This window comes from Pongo abelii, chromosome 16, assembly GCF_028885655.2.
Source record: "Pongo abelii isolate AG06213 chromosome 16, NHGRI_mPonAbe1-v2.0_pri, whole genome shotgun sequence".
Lineage (NCBI taxonomy): Eukaryota > Metazoa > Chordata > Mammalia > Primates > Hominidae > Pongo > Pongo abelii.
Window position 1 is genome coordinate 60636212 of NC_072001.2, and position 26108 is coordinate 60662319.

At 45.6% G+C, this 26108-nt stretch overlaps 1 protein-coding gene across 3 annotated transcripts in view; it reads left to right on the forward strand.

Moving 5' to 3' along the window:
• The first annotated feature begins 708 nt into the window (after window positions 1–708).
• Window positions 709–26108, forward strand: part of MYZAP (myocardial zonula adherens protein) — a 97454-nt gene continuing 72054 nt past the window's right edge. For 2 of the 3 annotated variants that reach the window (XR_008513607.2, XM_024232476.3), the window contains exons 1-2: window positions 711–914; window positions 13409–13495. Coding sequence is in view for 2 of the 3 variants with exons in the window: in XM_024232476.3 (XP_024088244.2) it covers window positions 840–914; window positions 13409–13495 (162 nt within the window). In the remaining variant the exon portion in view is untranslated. Of the gene's footprint in view, window positions 915–13408; window positions 13496–26108 lie in introns of all 3 variants that reach the window. The other variant, XM_024232475.3, reaches the window with a different exon arrangement.

Genomic DNA, 26108 nt, shown 5'->3' on the forward strand with positions numbered 1-26108 from the left:
CGCCTGCTGTGTTGCTCAATCCCTAGGTGAGTCAACGTCTTCATCTGCAAAATGGGGATACAGGGTAACAACAGTGACTCCCTCAAAGGGCGCTGGTGAGGATTAAATGAGGTAACACACGCAAAGTGCTCGCCAGGCAGGCCCACAGTAATCATTGAACAAATATGGGCAGTGTGGCCCACTCCTACTTGCATTTCAGGTCTTAGCTTAGTCATCACCTCCTCTGAGGTTGGCTGTGTGCTCCCGTAGTACACGGTATCTCCTCTTCTACCATAGCCCGGCACCTGTCATCCCCACCACACTGCAAACTCTCCGAGGCCAAGAGCCAGTCGACTGGGTTGGCTGCTGGTGGGGACGCATAATAGGCATTCAGGAAATACTGAATGAATGACAAGGGGTGAGGGTCCCAGTGATACGAGGGCGTGCAGAGGCTGTAGGGGGCAGTCCGGGGTGGGGGTAAGTCATGAGACTGAATGGGCAGGTGGACCTCAACTCTGCGGGAGACAGAGAGAGCGTGGGCGTCCAGGCTGTCCAGGGTCCTTCTTGCCCTGGGACTGACCCTGGAGGGCGCAGCGCCCTGGGAGAGGATGGTGCTCAACTTTAATCGGGTCGGCGCCCTCGGGAGAAAATGCAGCCTGACGGGTCGGGTGAGCGCGCTCGGCCCCGCCCCGCCCCGGCCAGGCCCCGCCCCCGGCCCCACCCCCGGGCCTTCGCGGTGCAGCTGGAGTTGCAAGTAGCCGGCGCCGTCCCGCGTCGCCCCCGCGCAGGGCGGGCCCCGCACGCTTATTCTGCCCGGGAGGAACGCCGGCGTCCAGCCCCCTACCGACCGCCGCTGCGGGATGCTGCGCTCCACGTCCACGGTCACCCTGCTCTCGGGCGGCGCCGCCAGGACGCCCGGGGCGCCCAGCAGGAGGGTGAGTAGCTGGGGCGGGAGCCGCCGCCGTCCCGTTCCCCCATCCCGGCCGCCTCCTCTAGAGTGGACTAGGGATGGGAAAGCTCGGGAGCCAGCACCTGGCCCCGACGCCCCACCCTGGGCTCAACTCCCCGGTCCTGTGCCGGCTCTGGCAGTGACCCTCCCTCTTGAGGTTTCAGGGGGCCCACCAGCTGGCAGGAGAGGGCTTAGGGGACTTTATGGAATTCCCAGAGATTTCCTCTCCTTCCTGCCTCTCTGTCAAGCCGAGTTTATTGGCGGCACCAGTTTAAAAATCAAGGAAGACATTTGTGCAGTGTCCCTACCTTGAGACCCAAAAGTAATGAATGTATTTAAAACTCAAACTTTCCTTCTTCCATTAATTAAAAGAAAGACGGGGTCACTTGTGTCCACTAGTGATAGGGTAATTCTGGAGTGGGGTTAGCCAAGGTGGGCACCACTGTGCAAACCAGAACAGCAGCCGGCCGCCCAGGAGCCGGACTGTGTGGGACTCCGGTTTACGTAAACCACTCTCTTCTGTCTGATTTAAATATTAGCACAGTGACAACAATGGCAGCACTGAAAGCCTGAGACAGCGTCTCCAGGGAAGATTTCCCTTTGGAAGTGCTGTTTCTTTTTGATCTTTGTGGCATCTTTTCCGATCTCTCCCGATGATCTATAAAAGAAATGCTCCATCTTTCTAACAGGGTCAGCACCTTAGAGCCACAGCCAGGGGCTTGGCTGGTGGCTTTTTACTTCTTCCATTTATCATGATATTCAATACTTATCATTTGGTACCTATTTGCTCTGATTGAGACTTCTGTAATCGTGTTTCCTCAAGATTTAAACAGGTGGTTACGTCCAAAGCAAAACCCCCACTGGTCCTTCTGTCTGCCTGCACGTCTTGGACCTGCTTATTTGCTTTTACATGCCTTAAGCGAGTGATGGTGGTCACCTTATAAGCTGTCTTTCTTTAGCTCTAGAAGAAAGATGTGTTACTCTTGGGCATGGGCCAGCTGATGAATTCTGGGGTGTGTGTGTGCGTGCACTTACCAGACACTTAGGTTGTGTACACACGCGCATGCGTGCAACCCCCCACCTCCCCACCCCCTCCCCAGCCGAATCCATCAGTTGGCTCACGCCCAAGGTTGACAGAACTCCAGTTGTCCCATTATTAGCATCATAGAATAAGATCTACATTTGGTCCAAGGGGGTTTCCAACCACAGTCCTGGCCTTACTCTAAGTTGGGTGTTTGTATTTTTCTATGGAAATTTTCTCAATTTGAACACAATTGCAATTGAGAAAGAATGAAGTCACTGAAAAGCTAACCCTGAGCCCTGAGAGGATCATATGTGTGACCAGATTGCGTGAATTGCATGAAATTCTCTGTAACTTCCCTTCCAGAGGTGGGGATTAGTTGGGGTACCTAACCTAATACGGTAGGTTGATACAAATGTGAGTAGTATACCAGATAACATTTCTGAAGATTTTTGGTCAAACATTTCCTTTGGAGTGTTTCTTTAATTGTAGGTGCTTTGGTGTCGGGCACATTGTGACACTCTTGAAAAGACTTTGCCTTTTGAATAAGACGGCAGACATATTTTGGACTGGAGAACTCAGGGCTCGGGATCAGGCCAGGCAGGGCTGTCCTGGGTACACTGGTACTTGTTTCTGGAAAGAAGATAGCTAAAGGGTCTAGGGTTCTGCCCATCTTTATGGTTTCTAGCTCTGCTCATGATTTGCAGATGTTACAGGTACTATCTGTGTGTGTGCTGGGGATTGTGTGTGTGGTGGGAAGCTGTGAGATGTTGATTAATTGATTTATTGAACATTCATAAACCTTTTTCTGTGTGGTAAAGGGCTGGCATTGGGGTCCACTCTACCTGTAGAGGCAGACATTGTCCCAAACTAACATCAAACAAAGTGGTGATGGTTATAGTGGGGTGAAGAGTTTACAAAGTTCTGTAGAAGCTAAAATAAAGGTTCTTCCTGAGGCGTCAGGGGAAGGCCCCTCGCTACAGGTATGTTTTTTTGAGATGGAGTCTCACTTTGTCACCCAGGCTGGAGTGCTGTGGCACGATCTTGGCTCACTGCAGCCTCCACCTCTCAGGTTCAAGCAGTCCTCCTGCCTCAGCCTCCCGAGTAGCTGGGACTACAGGCGCACACCACCATGCTTGGCTAATTTTTGTATTTTTAGTGGAGACAGGGTTTTGTCGTGTTGGCCAGCCTGGTCTTGAACTCCTGACCTCAAGTGATCCAACTGCCTCGGCCTCCCAAAGGGCTGGGATTACAGGCATGAGCCACCCCGCCCCACCTACTGGTGATGTTTGAGTTTAATCTTGCAGGATGAGTAGAATTTGTAGGGGAATTGACAATATTGGGATACTGAAAGGAGGAAATAACCATCTCAATGGAATACTTCGCATATATAGTCATGTACTGCATAACCACATTTCGGTCAACAGCAGCCAGGATATATGACAGTGGTTGGAACGGTAGGCTATATCATATCGCCTAGGTGTGTGGTAGGCTATACCATCTAGGTTTGTGTAAGTGCACTCTATGATGATTACGCAAAGACAAAAATCATCAAATGATGCATTTCTCAGAATGCATCTCCACGGTTAAGTGACACATGACTACTTTATCATGATGGCAAATTGGACCTGCTTTGGGACAAAATACCTATTGTTTAGAAAAGCAGGAACAGGATGTCCTGAAAATAAAATTGTAGACCAAATAATCATTGGAAGTGTACCTTTCATTGAAAGTTGTTCAGTAAATACTGTATTGTTCTGTTATTCCTCTCTAATGGTGGACAAGTGATGGTCTTGAACATGTTAGCCATTAAAATTGTATTTCTGGTTCATCCAAAGAGCTCATCAAATTGGGGACTGCAGGGGAAACCAGCCTATGTGGGTCCAGATATTCAAGCCAACCAGAAGTGCTGGTGACAGCTGACACTGAGCAGGGACTCCTGTGAGCCAGCTGCCAAGGGTTATGTGGCTGGCTGGACTGCCACCAGTTAGCCTTTGTTCAATGGCTGCCACCTGCAATTTGTATTTCCTTCTTGTCTGAAATCATCTCTCAAGGAAAAAAAAAACCGGTGGAGAGAGTAATTTCTGTCAGCTGATAAACAAAGCTCTGAAAGGCATTTATGGATGCCAACCAGCAGAAGTTGTGAAATTAAAAAAACTCCCTTCAAACCAGTTGTGCACTAAAAATAGTTTTATCTATGGCAACAGCAGGAAGACAAATTGACTGGAGAATAACCACAGCCAGAAGATGACCTTGGGGAATGGGGGGAAACGATTTTAAAAATATTGATATTGCTTCATGCTTTTGAAAGGAATTTTATAAATGCCAGTTAGTCTTGCTAAATGGGCCTTTGAAATGGAAGGTTGGTTGTGTGGCTGGGTCGTGTGCTTTGTGGGGAAGGCATGTGTTGCTTTATGGCTTCCCCACAAAGCACACAACCGGGTCACAGAACCGACCTTTCGGCACAATACTTACTGCCGAGTATTTTTGGCTAAGCTGTTCTGATCCCGGGCTGTGGAATGATAGATCTGTCAAGGATCTTCTCCAGCACCTTGCTCTCTTGATAATAAAAGACTGTTGGCTGGTGTTGCTGGTATCGTGACCCCTCACTGGCACACAAAAAAAACAAAACCCAACAAGGTCACAGGATAGGACTATCTCCTAGCCTGCCCTTGCTGATATTTTTTTCTATTTGGCAAAGCCTTCCTCTGTTAAACACTGAAATGAGCCTGCTAGTCATTGTTCCTTGGCTAATGTGTCCCTCTCCTATGTCCCATTGCTGCCTGACTGGCTGAAAGTAAAGAATTCTCCTTAGCTGGCCTGTGAATGATCAGACAGATGTTTACCACACTTCCCTTTCCCAGGAGACAGGAACGTCTGTGCACGTAAGCTCTCTATCATCTCACGGGTCCTGAGGAAGGGACCCAGATGTTGTGGGACCCTTGGCATCTGGTGGAAGGAAGCTGGCTGCAGCATCCACTGGGGAAGGGGAGGTGGACCCTGCTGCACCCAGAAAACAGGCTGGCTGCGCACAGGGCCCTCCTGAGCCAACCCCAGATGGGCTAAGTTGTGAGGGTTTGGAACCATGGCGTCCTCTGGGCTAAGGGCAGGGCTTAAACCTCTGCTGGTCAAAAATGATGGTTGTAGGCTCAGAAAAAGAGGTGCCCAGCTGTATGCTTTTGATCTTTCACCTTGCCTTGTTTGATATAGTATGAACAGACCTGCATTCTGGAGACTCATAAGGAAACTTGATTTCCCCTAGACATTTATAGAGATCCCATGGCTTTTCTACAAAGGATATGGAATGTGATTTTGACCCATTTGTCTCTGGGGGCACTGATGGAGTGCTGCGTATGAGGTCCCTGTTGTAGTTTACGTCTGCTGTGCATCCATATCTGAACAAGAGACCTGGAGGCTGGTGTCACTAAGCCCTGGTCACTGGGGAAGCCTTTGAAGTCAATTAGCCTCAAATGTTCTTGTCTAATTGAGTTCAAGGAGCTGTGGGCCCAGGGCTGACTAACTAGAGACCATGTTAAATATTTCAACCCAAGATACTTCTCAGCACTTATCATGCCTTACGGTCTTACAGAATTCCAGTACTTCTCCAGCACACAGAAGAGCAATACAGTGGTTTTTACCTCTTTCCCTCTTTGGTGAGTGATAGTTCCTAAGTGTCAACCACACTCCTGGCTCTTTTTCACTCTTAAAGGCCAGGGTGATCTTTCTGAAATGCTAAACCTAGTCTCCTGACTCGTCTGCTTCAAGAGCCTCCTCAGTACTGCCAGGAAAAAGTTCACACTCCTTAGTGTAGCTTCCAGGCCCTCTGGTTTGGCCGGTGCCTGTCCTGTTTCCCCTCCCTATATGTAGTCTTCTCAGATATTCCGAATCGTTTGCCATTTTCCCGAGCTTTTGATGCTGTTCCTTGCCTCTTCGCTTTTCTTCATGTTTCTCCTCTGATACGGGTTGTCTCCTCTAGGAAGCCTGCCCTGAAACTTCAGCCGTCCTTCTCATGTTCCCCTAGAGGCCTGTGCATGCCACCATTACTTGAATCACCTATGATTACCTACTGGAAGACAGGGCTTAGGAACCACCCCTCCCCAGGCCTGGTGGAATAGGCACTTAAAAACAGAAATCTCACCAGGTCCTACGTAGAGGAGCCACGGTTAACATTGAATTGGCAAATGGAAAAACAGGAAGAGAAGCCTTGGGTTAAATCCATCCCATCACCTCTGACCCACCTGGGCAGGAAACGGGTGACAAATACGTGGGAATGCTGGCCCAGGTGAGGAGTTTGACAGTTCTGGGAAGTCCTCCAAATATTCGAGTTGCCTCATCCTGCTTCACAGTTGGAGCTTCATCCCTTTGGTTCAGTCAGTGGTTCTCAACCGGTTATACACAGAATCACTGGGAGGCTTAAAATAGCCATGTCGAGGCCTCATCCCAAGCCAATTAAATGGGAACATCTTAAAGTACAGAGAAGCATGAGTATTTTTCAGGAAGCTTCCCAGGCGATTCTAATGTGCAGCAAGGCTAAGAATATTTCTTTAAGCATTCCTCCCTTCTATAGCTTTCTTGGAAATGCAGACACTCCTGGGACAGTGTTGCAGAAAGGTCCCTTGGGCCTTGTGGGATGAAGGGCAGGGTGGTGGTGGGGCAGGGCGGGGGAGTCCTCGCACTCCAAGACACACTGGCATCTTTGTGTGTTTCATCCACCTGTGTTTTCTCTCTGGATCTTGGCATTTGGGGCACATTGTGTGCCTGGTACAGAACACAGCCACAGAGAGCAGGAATGTTTTGTATGCCTCTGAGCTAAGAATGGTTTTTACAGGGGCCTGCAAAACCTAAATATTTACTGTCTGGCTCTCTACAGAAAAAGTTTGCCCCACCCTGATGTAGATAACTGGGCTGCAAGTTCAGGGCCACAGCAGAGCCAAGAGGTCTAATCTAGATGGGGCGTACACCGTTCCACATGCAGCCTGCTGCAGGCTCCTGGGATTTGATCCTTGTGCTGAGCAGAGAGTGTGGGGTCTGTTCCCCCCAGCCACATTTAGAAGGGCCCCACCTTTTATCATTAAGGGGAGCTGGGCAGGGACCCACAGTCACAAAGTGGAAAAGGCCTGAGAGAAATGTAAATGCACTTGGCTAATTTCCTTAGGGAAATCCATCTTTGTGAACTGTTTGGCAAACCCCTGTCACCTCCCTGAATCATCTTCTCCACTCCCTTTTTATTTGAGATAGATATTTTTCCCCTGGGTGAGACCAGGTGCCCGAGGTTGACAGCATGATGATACCGGATCCACAGAGTACCCCCTAAGTGAGACCCAGGCCCTCGTCTCCACAAAAGGGTCAGAAACAAGGCCCGAGGGGACCCATGTAGCTCCCTAGGGGCCCTGAGTTGCCAAAAAGGGTTTTGTTGTGCTTTTTCTTGTGGAGGAAACCTGAATGCTACCTGTCCCTCCCTTGCTATCCCTCCCAGGGGGGTTGGTTTCAAGAAAGTGCAAGGCACTCCAGGGAGTTTCAGGTATATTCTTACTTTGTTTTAGTTCCACCTAAAAAAACTACAAAACCCAACACTGAGCGAGTGCCCATCATGTGTTGATACTATGCTAAGCACCGTAGGGGCTATAAAAGTGGTACAAAGCTTACTTGATCGCTCCCCCTGTGTTTTCCCTTCCGTCCATTGTGTTGTGCATGGAATACAGGAGACACTGAAAAATGACCCGTTGGATTATTGAAATGAACTCAGATTTGAATGTTAGTCTCTTCCTCCAAAGATTTGAATGGCTCCTCATTGTCTTCTGACTAGAGCCAGTGCTTCTCTATCATGCATTTATAGATTGATAGTTCAGTCCCTATCTGTTTGTCCATTTGCCTGTCCTACCCAGGCTTAGGCTGCAGGTTCTTATTCTTGGAACTTGCCAACATCTGTGCGTTTGGCACAGACTAGAACGCCTTGCCTGATAGCTGTCTGTTGTTGTTATTGATGCTGGGTTCTCCAAACCTCACTGACCTGTGAAGTCCTTTCTGTCCTTCTATACCCAGCTCAAATTGTATCCCGAGGGTCCTTCCTGAGGGACTTTCCCATATATTCCCACCTCCCGTTAAGATTAGTGTTCTTCTTCCTATATTCCCATGATAATAAAGAATGTTTACAGAGTGCTTAATGCGTGCCAGAAATTGTCCTAAGCTCTTTACACACATTAGCTAATTTAATCCTCACAACATTCCTAAGAGGGTACAGTATTGTTAGCTCTTTTTACAACTAGGGTAATGGAAGCACTGAAGACTAAGTGGCTTTCCAAAGGTCTCAAAGCGAGTAGGTGTCAGAACCAATATTGGAAGCCAGGAAGTACATTTCCACTATGATTTAACCACAAAGCTATCCTGTCTCTCTACACCTTGTATTCATTATTCCAAGTGTTCTTGATTGCCTTGTTTGGGTATATTTCTATTTCTAGATTATGTACTCCTTGGAAGCACGGCAATTTTTTTTTTTTTTTTTTTTTGCCATCGTGGTACCCTCATAGTCCCTAAAAATATTTCGCAAGTAATGGGTGCTCAGTAACTGAGTAATAAAGTATGCTGAGTCCAGCTTCCTGCTTTGATCTCCTGGAAGGGACCATTGCCCCCAGGGACAGCTGGTTCGGTAGCAGTGGTGTTCAGGGTAGGATGCAGTTCTTCGCATTGTTCATAACACAAGCCCTGAACCAGCTGCTTTGGGAAACCCTGGGAATAAAGTGCCCTACCTGCCCTTCAGGCACTGCCAAGACTGGGGCAGCTCAGGAGATTGTGTATCTGAGTTTCAGGAGCCCATGGAGATCAGCCTCATAAAATGCTCGGAGGTAAGGAATGCTGCCTTGATGTTACTCAGGGGAAGATTTTCCCATGGGGAGATTGCGGAAGGTGAATGAATGGAGGGAGGTAGACTGTACTCGGACAACTTTATGGGTGGTTCAGGGGTTACTGTCCTTAGTGCTTCTGTTAGGGATTCAGAGTACCTTTTAGACCTTTAGAATGTCCCCCTTGCCACTCCTGAAGCAGTCCTGTGGAAGGATTAGTCTCTTTCTGGATCTGTCTCTTTCCGACATATTTTCTCCCAGTCTTTGTTATTACTATTACTACTATTATTATTTTAATCAAAAACTTACATATACTTTAACATCGTTGCCACCAACACAGAAATCTGTTTCCTTAAGAATATTTTCCCCCTACATCTACACAAGTTATCAGGGTATATTTAAAAAATAAAAATGGAATTATTCTTAATGTTTTGTTCTGCAACTTTCTTTTTTCCCCATGGCCATACATTTGGCTATCTTGTAAGGAAGATGTGTGATTCTGTTCTAAGCTGGGTTTAAATTGCTCCTGAACAGCCAGTCTTTCAGTGGGTCAGTATTTATTAAAGAAAAACTAGCTGTGCTCCTTAATGTTTTGATCAAAGCACCTCTGTTGACAAGAGTAAACTTTAGACAGGGTGCTGCAGTAGCCTAAAGCACCTGCTGCAACTGCCAAATGTCTTTGAAGTCATATGTTTTATTTTACAAGTTCATTTTATTTTATGCGTTCTGTTTACCTTGTGGCTTTGTATACCTCAGGGTGTTGCTCAGTGTGAGAGCTTCATGTAAGGGTTGCCCAGCTCATCATAGGAAGTGTGTTGAGGAATATAGATGGGCAGATGAAGAATAGGCTCAAGCCAGGGGAGGGACCATCTAACTTTTGAGTGATTGGACCCATGGGACCCCCTTTCTGAAAATTATGACCATTAAGGATTACCCCTCTAAAATAATCAACCAACCGAAAGTCATCACTTACAGTGTTAATGTCTCTGATTCATTGACCAAATTGTTATTTTCATGGAAACAGGGCTGTGAGGCTAAGCAGGTCTGTTTCATGTTGAAGCATATAGGATGATGATAATTTCTAGATAATAGTAAAAATATCTGGCTGGGTGCAGTGGCTCATGCCTGAAATCCCAACACATTTGGAGGCCAAGACAGGATTGCTTGAGCCCAGGTGTCCGAGACCCATGTGGGCAACATAGTAAGACTCTGTGTCTACAAAAAATAAAAAATTAGCCAGGCATGGTGATGCATGCCTGTGGTCCTAGCTATCTGGGGGGCTGAGGTTGGAGAATCACTTGAGCCCAGGAGATTGAGGCTGCAGTGCTATGATTGCACCACTGCATTCCAGCCTGGGCGACAGAGCGAGACCCAGTCTCAAAATAAATAAATAATAAAATAAAAATAAAAATATCTAATATTCATAGAGGCTTACTATGTGACACTCTCCTTTTATCCCATTTTACCCTTGAGATTCGGAGAGATTAAGTAACTTTCCCATAGACACACAGCTACTAGATGTTGGAGCCTGTGTATGTGTGTGTGTGTGATAGGTATATATGTACGTGTGTGCACACTCGTGTGTGTGTGTGCATGTGTGTGTTATAGGCATATATGTACATGTGTGCACTCTCGTGTGTGTGTGTGTGTGTATGGGATGTGGTGCAGGAGAAAAGGACTTTCTTTTCTTTGCAGAATTATGCATGGATTGGACCCAGCCTAATAGGAGATTGTTGAGCACCACAGGTTTGGATTGTCTATGTGGTCTGAGTTACACTTTGATGCTTGTGCAGATGTCAGACTGGTTTCAACCAGTCTGAGGGGCCTGGAGCCAGAGAGTTGCCTTTCTCTGGAGGGACTCAAGATTCCCATCAGTGTTGTTGCCCACCAGGAAAGAGAGCTACCTGGTAGTATGGCTTGGTTTCTTTTTGGCCAACATGACTGACGGTGAGCTTTGAAGGTTGCTTGTAAAGTTGGCCGCACAAAGGGCAATGATAGCCCTGGGGGTCAGGCCACATCTGATTCTGGGGTCACTGGGGGATGATGCTTGTCAAGAGGAGGATGAGGATGGAGAGGGATCTTGAAACCAAGTCATGTGATTTAAAGAACTGGAGTTGTTTCGTCCAGAAGAACGGAGGTTCAAGGGACAGGAGGACTGTCTAGAAAAAGGGGAATTATTTTGCAGTCCGAGGACAACCCTGGGTCCATTAGGTAGAAATTCTGGTGTAAGCTCAGATCAGGAAGTTAGAGGTGCCTGGTAACAAAATGTAATGCCTTGGAGGGTGGCAATGGTGTATGTGGAAGTGCTAACATGTTTCCCAAACCTGGGCTCCCTAACCTGTTCATGGAAAATGAACAGGCTGGTGCCACCTGTCAGGTACATTTTTGGGTGTTGGGTTTCTTCATAGGTGGGCAGGTTGAACTCAAGAGATTTTTGACATTCCCTCTAGCCCTGGGCTTCTAGGCTGCAGGGTGGTTTTGCTAAGAGGCCACTCTGTGGACCAGTGCAGATCTGTGAACCTGCCAACCAGACTGTGACGGGGGTGGAGAGGATTTGTTTGCTAGGGCTGCCAAGAAAACTACCACAACGCCAGTGGCTTAAACAACAGAAATTTCTTGTCTCGCAGTTCTGGAGGTTAGTGGCCCGAAATTAAGGTGTTGGCAAGGTTGGTTTCTTCTGAGGTCTGTGAAGGAACTATCTGTTCCAGGCCCTTCTCCTTGGCTGTTGATGGGTCATCTTAATGTTTATATGATGATCGCCCTGTATGTGTGTCTGTCCCCAAATTTCCCACTCTTATAAGGACACCAGTCATTTTGATTTAGGGCCACCCTTATGATCTCATTTTTACTTGATTACCTCGGTAAAGACCCTGTCTTCAAATAAGGTCACATTCTGAGATGCCAGGAAGGCAGTCAGGACTTCAATGGATGAATTTTAGGGGGATGCAATTCAAACCATATTAGGGAGCAAACAGCACTCCCGCGAACTGAGCCCATATGGCATTTCAGGCATGTGATGGGGGCCATGAGTATAAGAGCTAAGAACGTAAGCCCTGGAGACTGCCTGGGTTCAAATCTCAGCTCTGTTATTTCCCAGCCATGTAACCCTTCAGAGGCTTAGCTTCCTCATCTGAAAAATGGGGCAGGTAAGAGAATCTCTTACCATAGGTTAGTGGTGAGGGTTAAATGAATAAATACCTGTAAAACACTTAGAAGATGCCTATACATGGTTAGCTATTACTATTATTACTGTTATTGTCCCCTCGTACTACAGATTATAGTCGTTCATTTTTCACTCTGTTGAGTAGGAAAATGACTTTGCTCCTAGTCACCCTTTGTCAACAGAATATGATAAATCACACAAGTTGTAGCTTCTCTCACTGAATGGTATAATGCTTTTTTATTTTTAACAGAAATGGTGCAATTTAGACTTTAAAAAATCATTTAGGAACCTTTATCCAATATTTCAGTGAACTTTTTTGGCAGCTTTTAATAAACTGACATGAGAATCTCAGTGACTAGTGACAAATATTCACGGTGACATAGCTAATTAAGGAGTCAGATGTCTTACCAAAACTCATAAGCATTATATTTTCTTCTCCTAAGCCTTTCCAGCTAACTGTCTTACTTTTAGTCTGTATCCAACAAACAGGGACAGCTTTTTTTTTTTTTTAAATTGTAGCAATGTACTTGTGAGATTTACCATTTTGACCCTTTTTAAGTGTATAGTTCAGTGGCATTAAGTGCATCCACACTGTTGTGCAACTGGCACCACCATCTATCTCGAGGATTTTTTTCATCTTCCCAAACTGGGATTCCATGCCCATTAAATACTAACTTTCCCTGTATCCTTACCCCCTGGCCATCACAGTTCCACTTTCTGTCTCTATGATTTTGATTACTCCTGGTACCTCATCTAAGTAGAATCATACAGTATTTGTGTTTTTGCCACTGGCTTATTTCACTCAGCATAGTGTCTTCAAGGTTTATCCATGTTGCAGCATGTGTCAGAATTTCCTTCCTTTTTAATATTGGGTAATATTCCATTGTATGTATAAATCATATTTTGTTTATCCATTCATCTGTCAATGGACATTTGGGTGGCTTCCACCTTTTGGCTATTGTGGATAATGCTGCTATGAACATGGGTATATGGACTTTTTTGAAAAACAGTTGTGATTAAACATGTACATGTATATTGTAGAAAAATTAAATATATAGGCAAGTAGAAAGCACCCTCCCTTCCCAATAGAGATATCCACTGTGTATATTTTGGCTTCTTTCCCTCTAACTATATTTTTGCCTATACTTGTGAAATGAGATCATTCTATACATATTCTTATGGAACCTGAGCCATTGGTAAAGAAATATTTGAAATAGATCAAGTGATTTGGTAGTTTCCTTCCTTGAGCCCCAGGGTGGTGGGTGCCTGTGCTGTACAAGGCTGGCCTGGTACTGTGAAGATAAGGCTGACCTTATCTCCTGTACAGCTTCTGTATTATCAGGGCGATGTTCCCCATTGGAAGTAGGGGAAACAGGCTGTGAGAAGCCCAAGGTCATCTGGCTCTTTCTGCCCCAGATGCCGACTCCTAACTGGCCTCTCCTTTCTCTCTCTTCTAGGCAAATGTTTGCAGACTACGGCTGACCGTACCTCCTGAGAGTCCAGTTCCTGAGCAAAGTGAAAAGAAGATTGAGAGAAAAGAGCAGGTAAGTATCTCTGAGGCAAAGCCCCAACAAGTTCCAGCCTGTATACCCTTAACCCACTGTCCCATCTCCTAACCAGGCCATTCCCAGAGGCTGAGTGTCTGCACCTCTGTTGAGGAGAAGGCCCTCTCAACCTTCCCACCTCATCTCCCATCTTCCCAGAAGACAGAGAGCTCTCCCTAGCCGGCTCTGCCAGCGACATGCCCTGCTTTTGTTTCTTGGTGAACACTATGGCTTTGTGTTGCCTTGAAGCTGCAGGGACACTGGCCTTAGTGACAGGTGCTGTGGCGGGGAACGTGGGTTTTCCTGAAACAGCCCAATCCAGTTGCGTCAAAGGGCCTATTGTGAGCAGCTGGCGGGGCTGGAACCTTTCTCAGCAGCTTGGAGCAGCAGCTGGGGGCCCTGCTCCCGCAGGAGAGAGGAAAGGCTGGCAGGCAGCATGGTGCGGGGAAAGGGCACTTTCTTGGCTGGGAGTAGGAGGCATTCAGCAACATTTTTGTGCCAGCTCCTGTGCTAAGTGCTGAGGCCATGAAGGTAAGTATGTCCTTGCCTTGGAGGAATTTGCAGTTTTCTGGGTGAGACAATGATGATGTGATATTTCAGGTGTTAGGATCCAGCCCTATAAGATGGAATCTGGGAACACAGAGAAGGGAATAACTGGCTGCTTGGGAGGTGACAGTGAAGTTGGAGGCTTGAAGGATAAAGAGGAGGTCCTGCTGACCTCTAGGCCTGTGGTCCTGGCCGACCCATTTTACTCATTCATAATTATGGGGCACCTACTGTATTCCAGGCACTGTTGTAGACAGTAGGAGTATAGTAGTGAACAAAGCAGTAAACCAAATCTGTCATCCATGGAACTTATATTCTAGTGGGACAAGAATGGAAGTAAACAAAATAATTAGGTACACTTTACAGAGGTTAGGAGGTGGTAAGTGCTGATGGAGACAAAGTAAAAGAAGGGGTAGGGGTGCCAGGAAATAGGCAGTACTTTTTCTTGAGCATGTATTTTATATGATTATAAAATAAAACAAAATAAAATGATATAAATTTCATAAATGGAGTCATGACATAGTGACCTCTTGAAATACAAGCTTGCTTTAGAGTTAACCACTAATGTGGTCAACTATAAAAAAGAAAGCTTCTCATCTACTGCTAAGTGTTTGATAATGTCCGTAAGTTTACCGTAGGTCTCTGTCTCTCCTTGCCTTCTCCTCCCCACTTTCTACCAAGGACAGAGAGCTGCCTGTGCTGATGCAAATGATGAATGCCAGGGAAAGGAAGTAGGGAGAAAGGAAAATGAAGTTCTGACTAGAGAAAGGTGAGAAGAAGTAAAATTGCCGATCTGCCTAAAAAGAGTGGATGAGTTCCACTAAAAAGATCTAGAAAAACAGCTAGTTCTGGGTTGCAGAAGGGAAAAGATGAGGGGGATATGGGACCTCTGGAAAATAAGGTGCCACTCAGAGACGAATGGGGTCCTAGTAAAGGACCTAGCAGCCAGTTTGAATGGGCTTTCACTGGCCAAAATGGGAACAACTGGAGCATCAAAAAGAATAATGACAGTCATGGGTTATAACACATTAAATATTAAAAAAAAAACACCATACGTTTATAGTAATAATTGGAGAAGAGGAGGAGAGGTGCAAGATGAGAGGATAAAAAAGGGAAAGCTCGTTTTTTTTACAGAACACTAGCTAATAAGTTTAGAAAATCTTTGTTTTGTAACCTCCAGGTATACTCATCAATAGATGCAAAAATAAGTTGGTGAAAGATTATTGTAGGATATTCTCCAAGTATCACCCCAACAGATTACTGATTCTAAAGGGACAGTACCTTCACAGTGGAGTAGGCAGGCAGCCAGCATTTCATCAAAGTGATCCAACCTAACTTCACCAATAGTGGGACGAGCTGATGTTACATGACTTCTGAGGTGATTCAGCTAAGAGGTGCACAACATCACATACGTAATATTCGTGCCAAACTTGTTTAACTGAATCTAATAATAAGGGAACAGAAAACCAAAATGTGGGACAGTCTACAAAACAATTGGCCTGAATCCTTCAATAAATTCAATGTTATTTTTAAAAAAGATGAGAATTTGTTGCAGATAAGAGACTAAAGAGACATAACATTAAATGTAATGAGTGAACCTGGATTAGATCTTGGCAAAAAAAATTATATAAAAGATATACTGGGATGACTATACAATTTTGTATATGAACTATATATTACATATTATTGAATAAATGTTAATTTTCTTGTGATAATGGTACTATGGTCATGTAGTTGAGTGGCTCTTTCAGCTTCTCTGTAGCTTTGAACATTCTCCAAAGACAAAGTTTGGGAGTAAAAGTCCTAAGTAGAGAGTGGAAGTGGTCAGGCTTCAGCCACTGCACCCCTGCTGATGAGCAGGATTGAGTGGGGCCATCTGTCACTAGGGAGTGTCCCCTTCTGTCCTCACTGCTCCTCTCCCTGCCTGTCCCTTTTAGAGCTGATGGCTTGGTCCAAGACATGGGCCTGGGCTGTGTCCAGGTGCTCAGAGCTGCTTAGAACACTTTTTGAAGAAGTGGCCTAAGCTGGAGTGAGGGACAGGACAAGGGCCTGGTGGCTGTGCCTGTTAGTACAGATGGTAGAGGAATTGGGGAATATAGTCTTTTGGAGTTAGACCCAAGCTTCGTGCCTTGGGAGATGTTTGTGAAAGGTTTCTGAGTGCCAAAACTGGGGTGGTAGGGGCTGGAGGACCCTGGAGGGTCTGTAACCACTGAAGAAGAATCAAGTAATCCCAAGGAAGGAGCCTCGTGTGTTTAGCTGTGTCGAGCGGAGTCAACAAATTGTGTGCCAGTGTGCCTATTTGTCTTAAATAGTGCTTTTCAAACTTGTCAATAGGACCCTCTTTTTTTTAAAAAAAATCAAAATGTTTTACTGAGCCCTCATATGCAAACCAAGCAAAAGTGGTGCTAACGGGGGTCCAAGTCCTCCCAGTCTCCCTTTACCCCTCAGCCCCCAGACACCCTCCTGTGGTTGCTTGAGAACTCCAAGGCCCTGAGGAGCACAGGACAGGCACTGCGGGGATAGCGTATGCACCAGGATACTTCTTACACCAGGTGGACCAGGCATGCAGTCTAAGTGCCTATGTGTGGCACATTGGTGACTCACTGCAGAAGAACTGGGGTAGAGGGGAGGAGGGTGGGGCTGTTGTTTCCCTAGGGATGAAGTCCTTGGGTGGTGGCAGCCCTTGAAGTTTCTAGGGGTAACTGGGAGGCTGCTCTGAGTGATTTCATCACCATGTCCTGGCCAGGTTCCTGGCATGAGTCACTGAGGGCCAGGGCCACGCACCGGCGAGGAGACTCTGTAGGGGCCACTTCCTTGGATGTGGTTTCAACATGGCTTCCCCTCCTTGGAACCCATGGAATTGCAAGACGCCAAAACTCTGGATGACCCTCCCTGGTCACATGACTTTGGTTCCTTTGAAGGGGCATATTCTGTGTGCAAAGGCCAGGGGATTGGAGCTGGCTCAGATATGTGAGTAGAAAGTTGTAAATGGCCCAATTGACTTCTGTTGCAGTGAGACTTCTCAAGGACTTCCAGGGCCCTGTTAGAGCTGCACATGACTGAGGGCAGCCTGGGCCTTCCTTAGTCTTTCACACTGTTCTGGGAGGTGTTTAATATTGCGGGGATGCCACGATGCCATGGGACAGCTAGCCATGCATAGAGGCTGCTGCCAGTTGGGCCATTCTTCCGTTTGCTGTTCTCCAGTTATTGGAGAAAGGAATTACTCCCAATGTGGGTGTGTTGTGGACGGTGTATTTTGCCCATTTCCACAAAGATGTGTTTGGAGGCTGCTGGATGCAATTACAACAGAGTCAGCACCTTCTTATGGAGTCAAGGGTTTGTGGGGTGTATTTGGAGGTTTCCTACCCCTAAGGCAGATGCCCTGGCTGCCTGTTCCTTTTAGTCCTTCAGGAGACATCAACTGCCCCGACACTGCTTTATGCTGACCACAGATGAACTCCCAAATGCACAGCTTCCTCATCTTTAAAGTAGACACAACGATGCCTGGTTTCAAATTGTAAATGAGCTAATATATGCAAAATGCCCACCACAGTGTCTGGTTTATAATATGGGTTAAAGAGGTAATGACTAAACGCTGAATCTCTTCCCTTTGCATGCCAAATCCAGTGGCCCTGGGTCTTTGCTTTTACACCCTTAGACCTTCTGGAGTTATTCTCTTGCCTGAAGCTGCCTGTCTTTATTTTCCAAACACACAGCATCTCTTCCCTCCTCAGAACCCTTGCTGAGGCCCTAGCCATGCTTGGAGTCCCTTCCCTGCATGTCTCAGTTTATCTAAGTCTTCCCTGTCCTTCAAGGCTCAGCTAAAGGCCCACTTCCCGTCTGATAACTTCCCTGACTTCCATGTGCTGTGGTGGTCACTCTTCCCTTAACCTACAGGACACCCAGGCTGCCCCTTTCACTTGGCACCTAGCCATGTGCTGCTAAGAACTCCACATAGGTATAGATATATACTTTTGCAAAATTTGGGTATAACATATATGTAGGCACATACACACACAGAGAGAAATGAGGTTGAGTCTTTTTATTCTCTCTTCCCAAAGCCTAGGTCTCTGCCTTGCACATAGTAGGCGCTTAATGAATGCTTGTTGATTATGATGATTGAGTTTTATATTAGCTTCCTAGGGCTGCCACAGCAAAGCATGAAAAACGAGATGGCTTCAATAACCGAATGTATTCTGTCACAGTTCTGGAGTTCAGACGTCTGAGATCAAGGTGCTGGTGGTGCCCCCTCTGAAAGCTCCATGGGGAGAATTCTTCTTTGCTTCTTCCAGCTGCTGGTAGCTCTTGGTAATCCTTGCCTTGTGGCAGCATCACTCCAATTTTCACATGGCATTTTCATGTCTCTGTGTCCAGATTTTCCCCTTTTTATAGGGACATCAATAGGGCCCAGTCTAATGGCTTTATCTTAACTTGACCTGCTCTCCATATAAGGTCGAATTCCTAGGTACTGGGGGTTAGGACTCCATCATATCTTTTTGGGGGACACTATTCAACCCATAACAGGTTCTTTGAGGAAATCACCTTGAATTATAGTAACAACTCAGATGAATTAGACGTGGGCTTTTATTTGAATATTGAACATTAAAAATCATTAATAATATGGGAGGGAGGATGTTGATTAGTTTGTGGGCACAAATTACATGTTGAGAAATTGATAAATGTAGAATATAATGTTTATAAACATGCTGAACATTCAAATTAAAATTGGTAATAGTTTTGAAATTAAGTACCTATTGTTTTCAAAGAACTCTGTGAATTTATATATCCATATTCTTATCCATAGTCATGTGCAACAGATTCCCATGTGTATATGCAGGGACACACACACACACAGACAGAACCCTTACCAGCTGTTGCAGACTTAGCATATTGAATCAGGGCCTCACTGCACAGTTGAATTTTAGGGAATCTGATTTGAGTTGATTCTGAGTCTTTATGGTGGTAAAGTCCTTTGCAAATAGATAAAATAGCTTGAGGCAGATACTGTTTTAAATAGCTATTAACATCCCAGCTTTGGAGGTGTCCTTCAGTGACTTGTTGTTTTTAAAGAAGCTGTTTTCTCTCTAGATCTTTGAGAATGCTGAGTGAGAGAGAGAGAGAGCAGATGCGTGGCTATGGATGTAGAGTTGGGAACTTTCCTAACCCAATAAAATGCTGAAAAGGAGGAAGTCCTTGCCAGTAGGTTTTATAGTCCTCTTTCCTTTAAAAGCCTTGGATGAATAAGCCTGCTGAGTTCTCGTCCTTGGCGTGACTGTTTATACAACCTCACGGGCTGTTGCCAAGTGAGTGAGTGTGCTGTCATGATTCAGAGCTTCAGGTGGGGGCCGGGCTGCCCTTTGTGACAGCACACCAGGGACTCTCCGTGCCCCTCAGAGATAACAGCCCCTAGAGGATGGGAAGAGACCTAGGGTTTGAGTCCCGGCTTCCTCATGAACCCCTGTGGTGGTTGGGCCAGTCAGGTCATCTCTAGGGGTCTTTGTTGCTTCTTCTAGCAAATAGAAATGTTAGTCTAGAGCCAGTGTTTTTCCAAACATTCCTTTATTCATGTTGATAAATGTGGAAGTTCTGTTGGTAAAGCAGTCAAGGTGCAGTGGATGGAGCTGAAATAAGATCACGGCTATGTTGGCTGCCTCCAGCAGGCCCCCAACTCTTCACCCTACAACCTTGTCAGACACGGAGGAGGAGCTGGGAATAGTGTCTGAAAACTCACTGGACTATACAACTCTTTTCGATTTTGCTAACCTTCTGAGACTTTGTGATTCACTCCCCATGAAGAGAAACCAAGGCCAGTTTGGGGGTGACTATTTCGCTGTCAGAGCCAATTTGACAACTGTAATGAGCACAGCAAAAAGACCAAGAAGAGGGTAGACAGACAGACAGACTCATTCAGATAGACATGTGGAGTTGAGTAGGAACCCATATACTCAAAAATGTAAAGAAACCACACCAGTAATACTAGAAACTCCCAGTATCTACTAGTATGCTATTAGCACACTAGGTGTTTTGTGTATTTTATTCCGTGTATTCCTTAGACTGCCCACTGAAATTGGTGGTATGATCCCCATTTTAAAGTTAAGGACCCTGAAGCTCTTTAAAGTACAGAAAATAACTTTCTTGGGGCACACAGCTAGTAGATAGTGGGTTTGCAATTCCAACTCAGATCTGTGACAGGCCATGTTGCCATGGGAACATTGACTTGCATGCTTTCTCCTATCAGAGAAACTCTGTTTAGGATATTTACATTTTATCAGTCAAGGTTACCTAAGGTGTGTACTATACCCCTGGCTTCCAGAAAAGCAGTTCCTGATTTTTTTTTCTCCTATGTATTCTTCCCTTTTCCGTTGGGGTTATTAGGCCTAAGCAACTATTGTCTGCATTGAAGCTGTACACTAGCTGCACACTAGTCTGCATCGAAGCTGTACACTTGCACTCCTATCAGGGTGCTATCATTACAAATGCCACTCCCTTTGGGACTTCTGCTTGGCTAGAAGCTTTCCTTTTCCTTCTCATCTTAAGCTTTGAAAGTGATCTTTTCTCCTGAGTTTACTTAGGAAGTGGGCACTATTCAGTCTGTGAGACTGTCAGAAATAACTAAATTAGTTTTATTTTTTAGAAACAGGGTCTCACTGTGTCATCCAGGCTGGAGTGCAGTGGCTATTCCCAGGTGCAATCATAGCACATGATTGCCTTGAACACCTGGGCTCAAGTATTCCTCCTGTCTCAGCCTCTCAAGTAGCTGGGACTACAAGCATACACGACTGCGCCTGGCCAAGTATTTTGATAAACCAAAGCTTTCAGTTTTTCTGAGAATATTTATTTCCCAGGCTGTGGAAAGGCCCTTCAGGCTCAGAGGTAATGTTCATTTTTGTCCAAGAAAGCAAAACAGTGTCAAGTATGAGTAATGACCTGGGCCAAATAATTTGCTGAGATAGACACACAGGTTGGACAAGCCAGAGCACATTCCTGAAGTGCCAGCCTCTGCCTGCAAGATGGGCAGGGAACCCAGTGGCTCTGTGCTTAGCAGTCCCAGGTTAGCTGCTGCCCTCTGGCTGGACAAAAGAGGTCTGAAGTAAGAAGTTTTGGAAATAACTTGGCTTCCAGTCTGGAAGTCACACGAGTCACATTATGGCCCTTCTCGATCATATTGGCAGTCAGGATGTGTGACCAGCTGCCCCTCCTGGCCGGTGGGATGGGGGACTGGCTGTGTTAGTCTGCTATTGTCAGTTTGATATATGTTGAGCTGCGTTTCTGCTCTTATTTCCCCTAAGAACGCTGATTGACCAAGGGATTTTCTTTTTTTGCACAGATTAATCCTCAGTGTCAAGGATGACTGTATACTCCAAATGTTCCATTTTTCTTTTTCCCTTCAAAATGTATTTATGGAGCATCTATTTATGCTGAGTACCAGAGATAGAGCACTGAATAAGGCAGATGTAGTCCCTGGCTTTGTGGAGCTTGTTGCATTGTAGGGTCCTATCTTCTCATTTAAGATTTGGACAATATCATTGGCCTTGTTAACCCAGACTCTTCAATGGCCAGTAAATCCCTTAGGAGAGGAATTTAGGCTGAGTTAATTTTCTGTAGCTGCTTTTTCTTTCTAAGGCCCTGGCTGCCAGATGTATCTTTAGGGAGGTCAGCCATAGTATGGGGCCTGTAAGTAGATTTTAAGCTGTGAGTACTCACAGGGAACAACTTAATCCAGAGATTCTGTGTATGTGTTGGGAGTATGGAGTGCCCTTTCAGTCAATTTTCCTTCTTTGTAATAACTTTCTTTTTATTCTACACATTTATTAGGCCTTTTCTTTTCTTTCTTTTTTTTTTTTTTTTTTTTTTTTTTTTGGAGACAGCGTCTTGCTCTGTTGCCCAGGCTGGAGTACAGTGGCGCGATCTCAGCTCACTGCAAGCTCCACCTGCCAGGTTCACACCATTCTCCTGCCTCAGCCTCCCAAGTAGCTGGGACTACAGGAGCCTGCCAGCATGCCTGGCTAATTTGTTTGTATTTTTTAGTAGAGATGGGGTTTCACCGTGTTAGCCAGGATGGTCTTGATCTCCTGACCTTGTGATCCGCCCGCCTCGGCCTCCCAAAGTGCTGGGATTACAGGCATGAGCCACCGTGCCCAGCCAGGGTTTTTATTTTCAAGCAGATTTTGTCTAGTATTGTTTCATGCCCAGGAGGCTTTTAATAGGTCTAGAGTACATTTTTTAAAATTTGATTTTTTAATACCAAGTAGCATTATAAAGAGGCTTTTGGTTTTTAATTTAAATTTAATTTAATTTAATTTTCTTGAGATAGGGTCTTGCTATATCACCCAGGCTGGAGTGTAGTGGTGTGATCACGGCTTACAGTAGCCTCAACCTCCTGGGCTCAAGTGATCTTCCCACCTTAGCCTCCCAAGTAGCGGGGACTACAGGCACACACCACCACATCCAGCTAATTTTTGCATTTTTTGCAGAGATGGATTTTCACCATATTGCCCAGGCTGGTCTCAAACGCTTGGTCTCAAGCAATCTGCCTGCCTTGGCCTCCCGAAGTGCTGGGATTATAAGCATGAGCCACCGTGCCTTGCCATAAGGAGGTTTTAAAAAACTTAATTTTGGAGAGTTTCAAACATACAAAATGAGACTGGATCGTGTAATGAGTCATTGGCCCTTTCCCCAGCACCAGCAACCTCAATACATGGCCATCTACATCCACGCTGTATAAGGAAATAAATATACATCATCTGTATCTCAGCATGTTTCTCTAAAAGAGACTGTTTCGTAATATCATCATAATGCTCTTCTGCCTAAAAATTAATACTTTTCTTATTGGGAGGTATTTTAAAGGATACAAGAGGAGAGAAATTTAGCTACAAACATCTTGCCCAACATATCAGCTTTTTTCTTTTTTTCCCATGTTCAGTTTTTGATCAAAAGCGTACTGACATTTTATAAAAATGATAGCCATCTCTGCTCCTAGCAGCTTTTCTGGGTATACATGTTGTGACTGGGGTAAACATCAACTGTCTGTTTCTCCATCTAAGAAGAATAACAGGTATTCGCTTCATTTGGACCATATTTACGTACCTGAGTAATTCCCAGACCTATCCTAACTTCTAAAGTTCCCTATTCATTCAGCAGATATTTATTGAGAGACTCATTGCACGTCAGTCACTGTTAGATCTGGGAATCACGGTGGAAAAGAAGACAAACTATGCCCTGGACTTGCTGGAATTTACAGTTGATAGGGAAGTAGGCCTTCCCCACACAAGGATACTGACATACACCAACAGTCGCTGGGCTGCTGCTGTGGCGAGTGTCATGGGGAAGTGCTGTGAGAGTGGACTGAGAAGACCTCAGAGGTCTGAAGAGTCAGGGAAGGCATTCTTGATTCTTGAGGAAGTGACATTTCAGTCCAGCAGTGCAGATTGAGGGAACAGCACGTGTGACTACCTTGAAACAAGAAGGAGGCTGGCTCCTAAAGGAACAGAAGGGAGGCAGTGAGGTAGGTGTGGGGTTGGAGATGGGTGGGGGATTTGGAAAGAGCCCCTCATCCTGGGCCTGCCTCTTCCAAATGGCCCTGGGACCTGAAGGCAGGCTCTTGGCTTCCTACAGCTGGAGACCCTGGGATGCTACATGGAGACGTGTGTTCCAGTTCCTCTCCTGACTGTAGCATTGTAGTGAGAAAAGAGCTCCAATTTGGAAAGACATAGGCAGACACTCGCAGGCTGTTATGCTGGAAGAAGAGAAGTCATACTATTTACACAGTAGGGTCATTGTAAGGATTATAGAAAATATTATATATTTTATTATATATTATATATAATAAAATCACCTGACAACAAATTTCTTCCCGTTCCTCTTTCTTCAGTAACTTTCTTCTTCACTTTTCCTGTCAGGGCCCATCAGCTCCTTGGGCTGCCTCAGAAGTCCTTTCCCCTGGCATGGCCAGTGCTGATGACCCTGCTCCCCAGCGGGTAGAGTCCTGGGGCTGTGCCCTTCCTGGGCCTTTTATTTAGACCCTGACGTTTACACAAATGATCAATTCAAACATAATGCTTTTTTCTTTTTGCCAAAAAACACTCAAAGTCTACAAAAGAACATAAAGGAAAAAGTGAAATCTCATTTTCCTGAGGAAACTGTCGTTAGAGATCTGGATTCCATCCTTCTAGATGTTTTACATACACAAACACACAGTCTTAAAACAAAAAATGAAAATTTGAAATTTACGATTTTTCACTCAGTGTATCTTGATCTCTTTTTGTGTGTACAACTTTGAGACCTGGGCCACTCGGGAGTGTTCCACAGACCTCATTGTTCCTGGCATTGCTTGTGTTTTCCCCGCTCCGTGGCGGCCTCATCTCCCTGCCTGGCCCAGGGGCAGGATCCTCTGTGTCCCGCCACCTGAGTTTTCCTGCAAGCCAGTCCACCTCTGAAAGCCTTTGCTTTGCAGAAATGCATTTCACCAAAGCCTTGTGTTGTCATCGGCTTGTTTTTTAGGAACTGGGTGGAGTCTGTGACTGAAAGATCTTGCTTTTGTTTCCTGGTATTTGGGGAGTTTCATTAGAGCTTTTCCTCTTCCTGGTTATATGTCCAGTAAATTGGGGATAACTTAATGCCAGCTTGTGACTCTGCTGCAAACCATTTAACAGCTCAGTTACCCAAACTTAAGCACAAATGTAAGGATAGCATCAGTGCCTTTGGGGCCCAGCTGTAAGGGACTCAGGGGGAAGCGTTTACCAGAAGCAAGTACAAGGAATCACAGCCCCTTGCATCCCATCTCTTCCCAAGTCTGGGAAGAAGGGCAAGAAGCAATGGTTGTAGAATTTTCTTACTTTTTAAAAAGCTTACATTGAAATGAAGCAAAACAAAACAAAAAACAAGCAATATAGAAAGGTATAAAGAAAAAGGCAAAAGTCATCCTGATCTCTAGCGCCCCTACCCCACCCACAGTTCCTTCCTTAGAGACCTGTAAGGTTAATCATCATCACATAGCTTTCTAGACCTTTCTTTGATTTTGCAAGCTTTGAATGAATGGGATCATAAAGTACTTACTGTTCGGCCACTATGAATGATTTTCAAATGCAAATTAAAGTTTTGTGTGTTAAAAAATATTTTGTGGGCCAGGCAAGGTGGCTCATGCTTGTAATCCCAGCACTTTGGGAGGCCAAAGCAGGCAGATCACTTGAGGTCAGAGATTTGAGACCAGTCTTGCCAAGATGGTGAAACCTTGTCTGTACTAAAAATACAAAAATTGGCCGGGCGCAGTGGCTCACGCCTGTGTTCCCAGCCCTTTGGGGGGCTGAGGTGGGTGGATCACAAGGTCAAGAGATCAAGACCATCCTGGCCAACATGGTGAAACCCCGTCTCTACTGAAAATACAAAAATTAGTTGGGCGTAGTGGCGCACTTCTAGTCCCAGCTACTCAGGAGGCTGAGGTAGGAGAATTGGTTGAACCCGGGAGGCGGAGGTTGCAGTGAGCCAAGATTGCGCCACTGCACTCCAACCTGGCAACAGAGTGAGACTCTGTCTCAAAAACAAACAAACAAAATACAAAAATTAGCCCATGTGGTGGTATACACTTGTAATTCCAGCTACTTGGAAGACTGAGGCAGGAGAATCACTTGAACCCGGGAGGTGGAGGTTGCAGTGAGCCAAGATGACGCCACTGCACTCCAGCCTGGGTGACAGAGTGAGACTCCATCTCAAAAAAAAGTGGTTTTTTTTTTTTTTTTGAATACATGGCAAGAATCTCTGTGTAAAGGCAGTTGAAAAGTTAGCAGGACAACAGAATTACCCTTATGGAATTTGGGTTTCTGTGCTGTGGGATTGTTGAGGTACCTGGGTCAGCCCCAGGGAAAACTGGGAGAAGGCCAGTTTGTCTGAAGTCTCAGTCCTTGATCTCGGATTTTTTCTTACTTCTGTCCCTTCCATGTTGTGGAGGTCCCTACTCTGTCCCCCTGCATCTAAACATAGCCTGCAGTATGGGGAGGTGCCTAATGTCTGACAGAATCACAGAGCCAGGCTTGAATGTAGGTGCGTGTCCATAAGCAAGTTGCCTAACCTC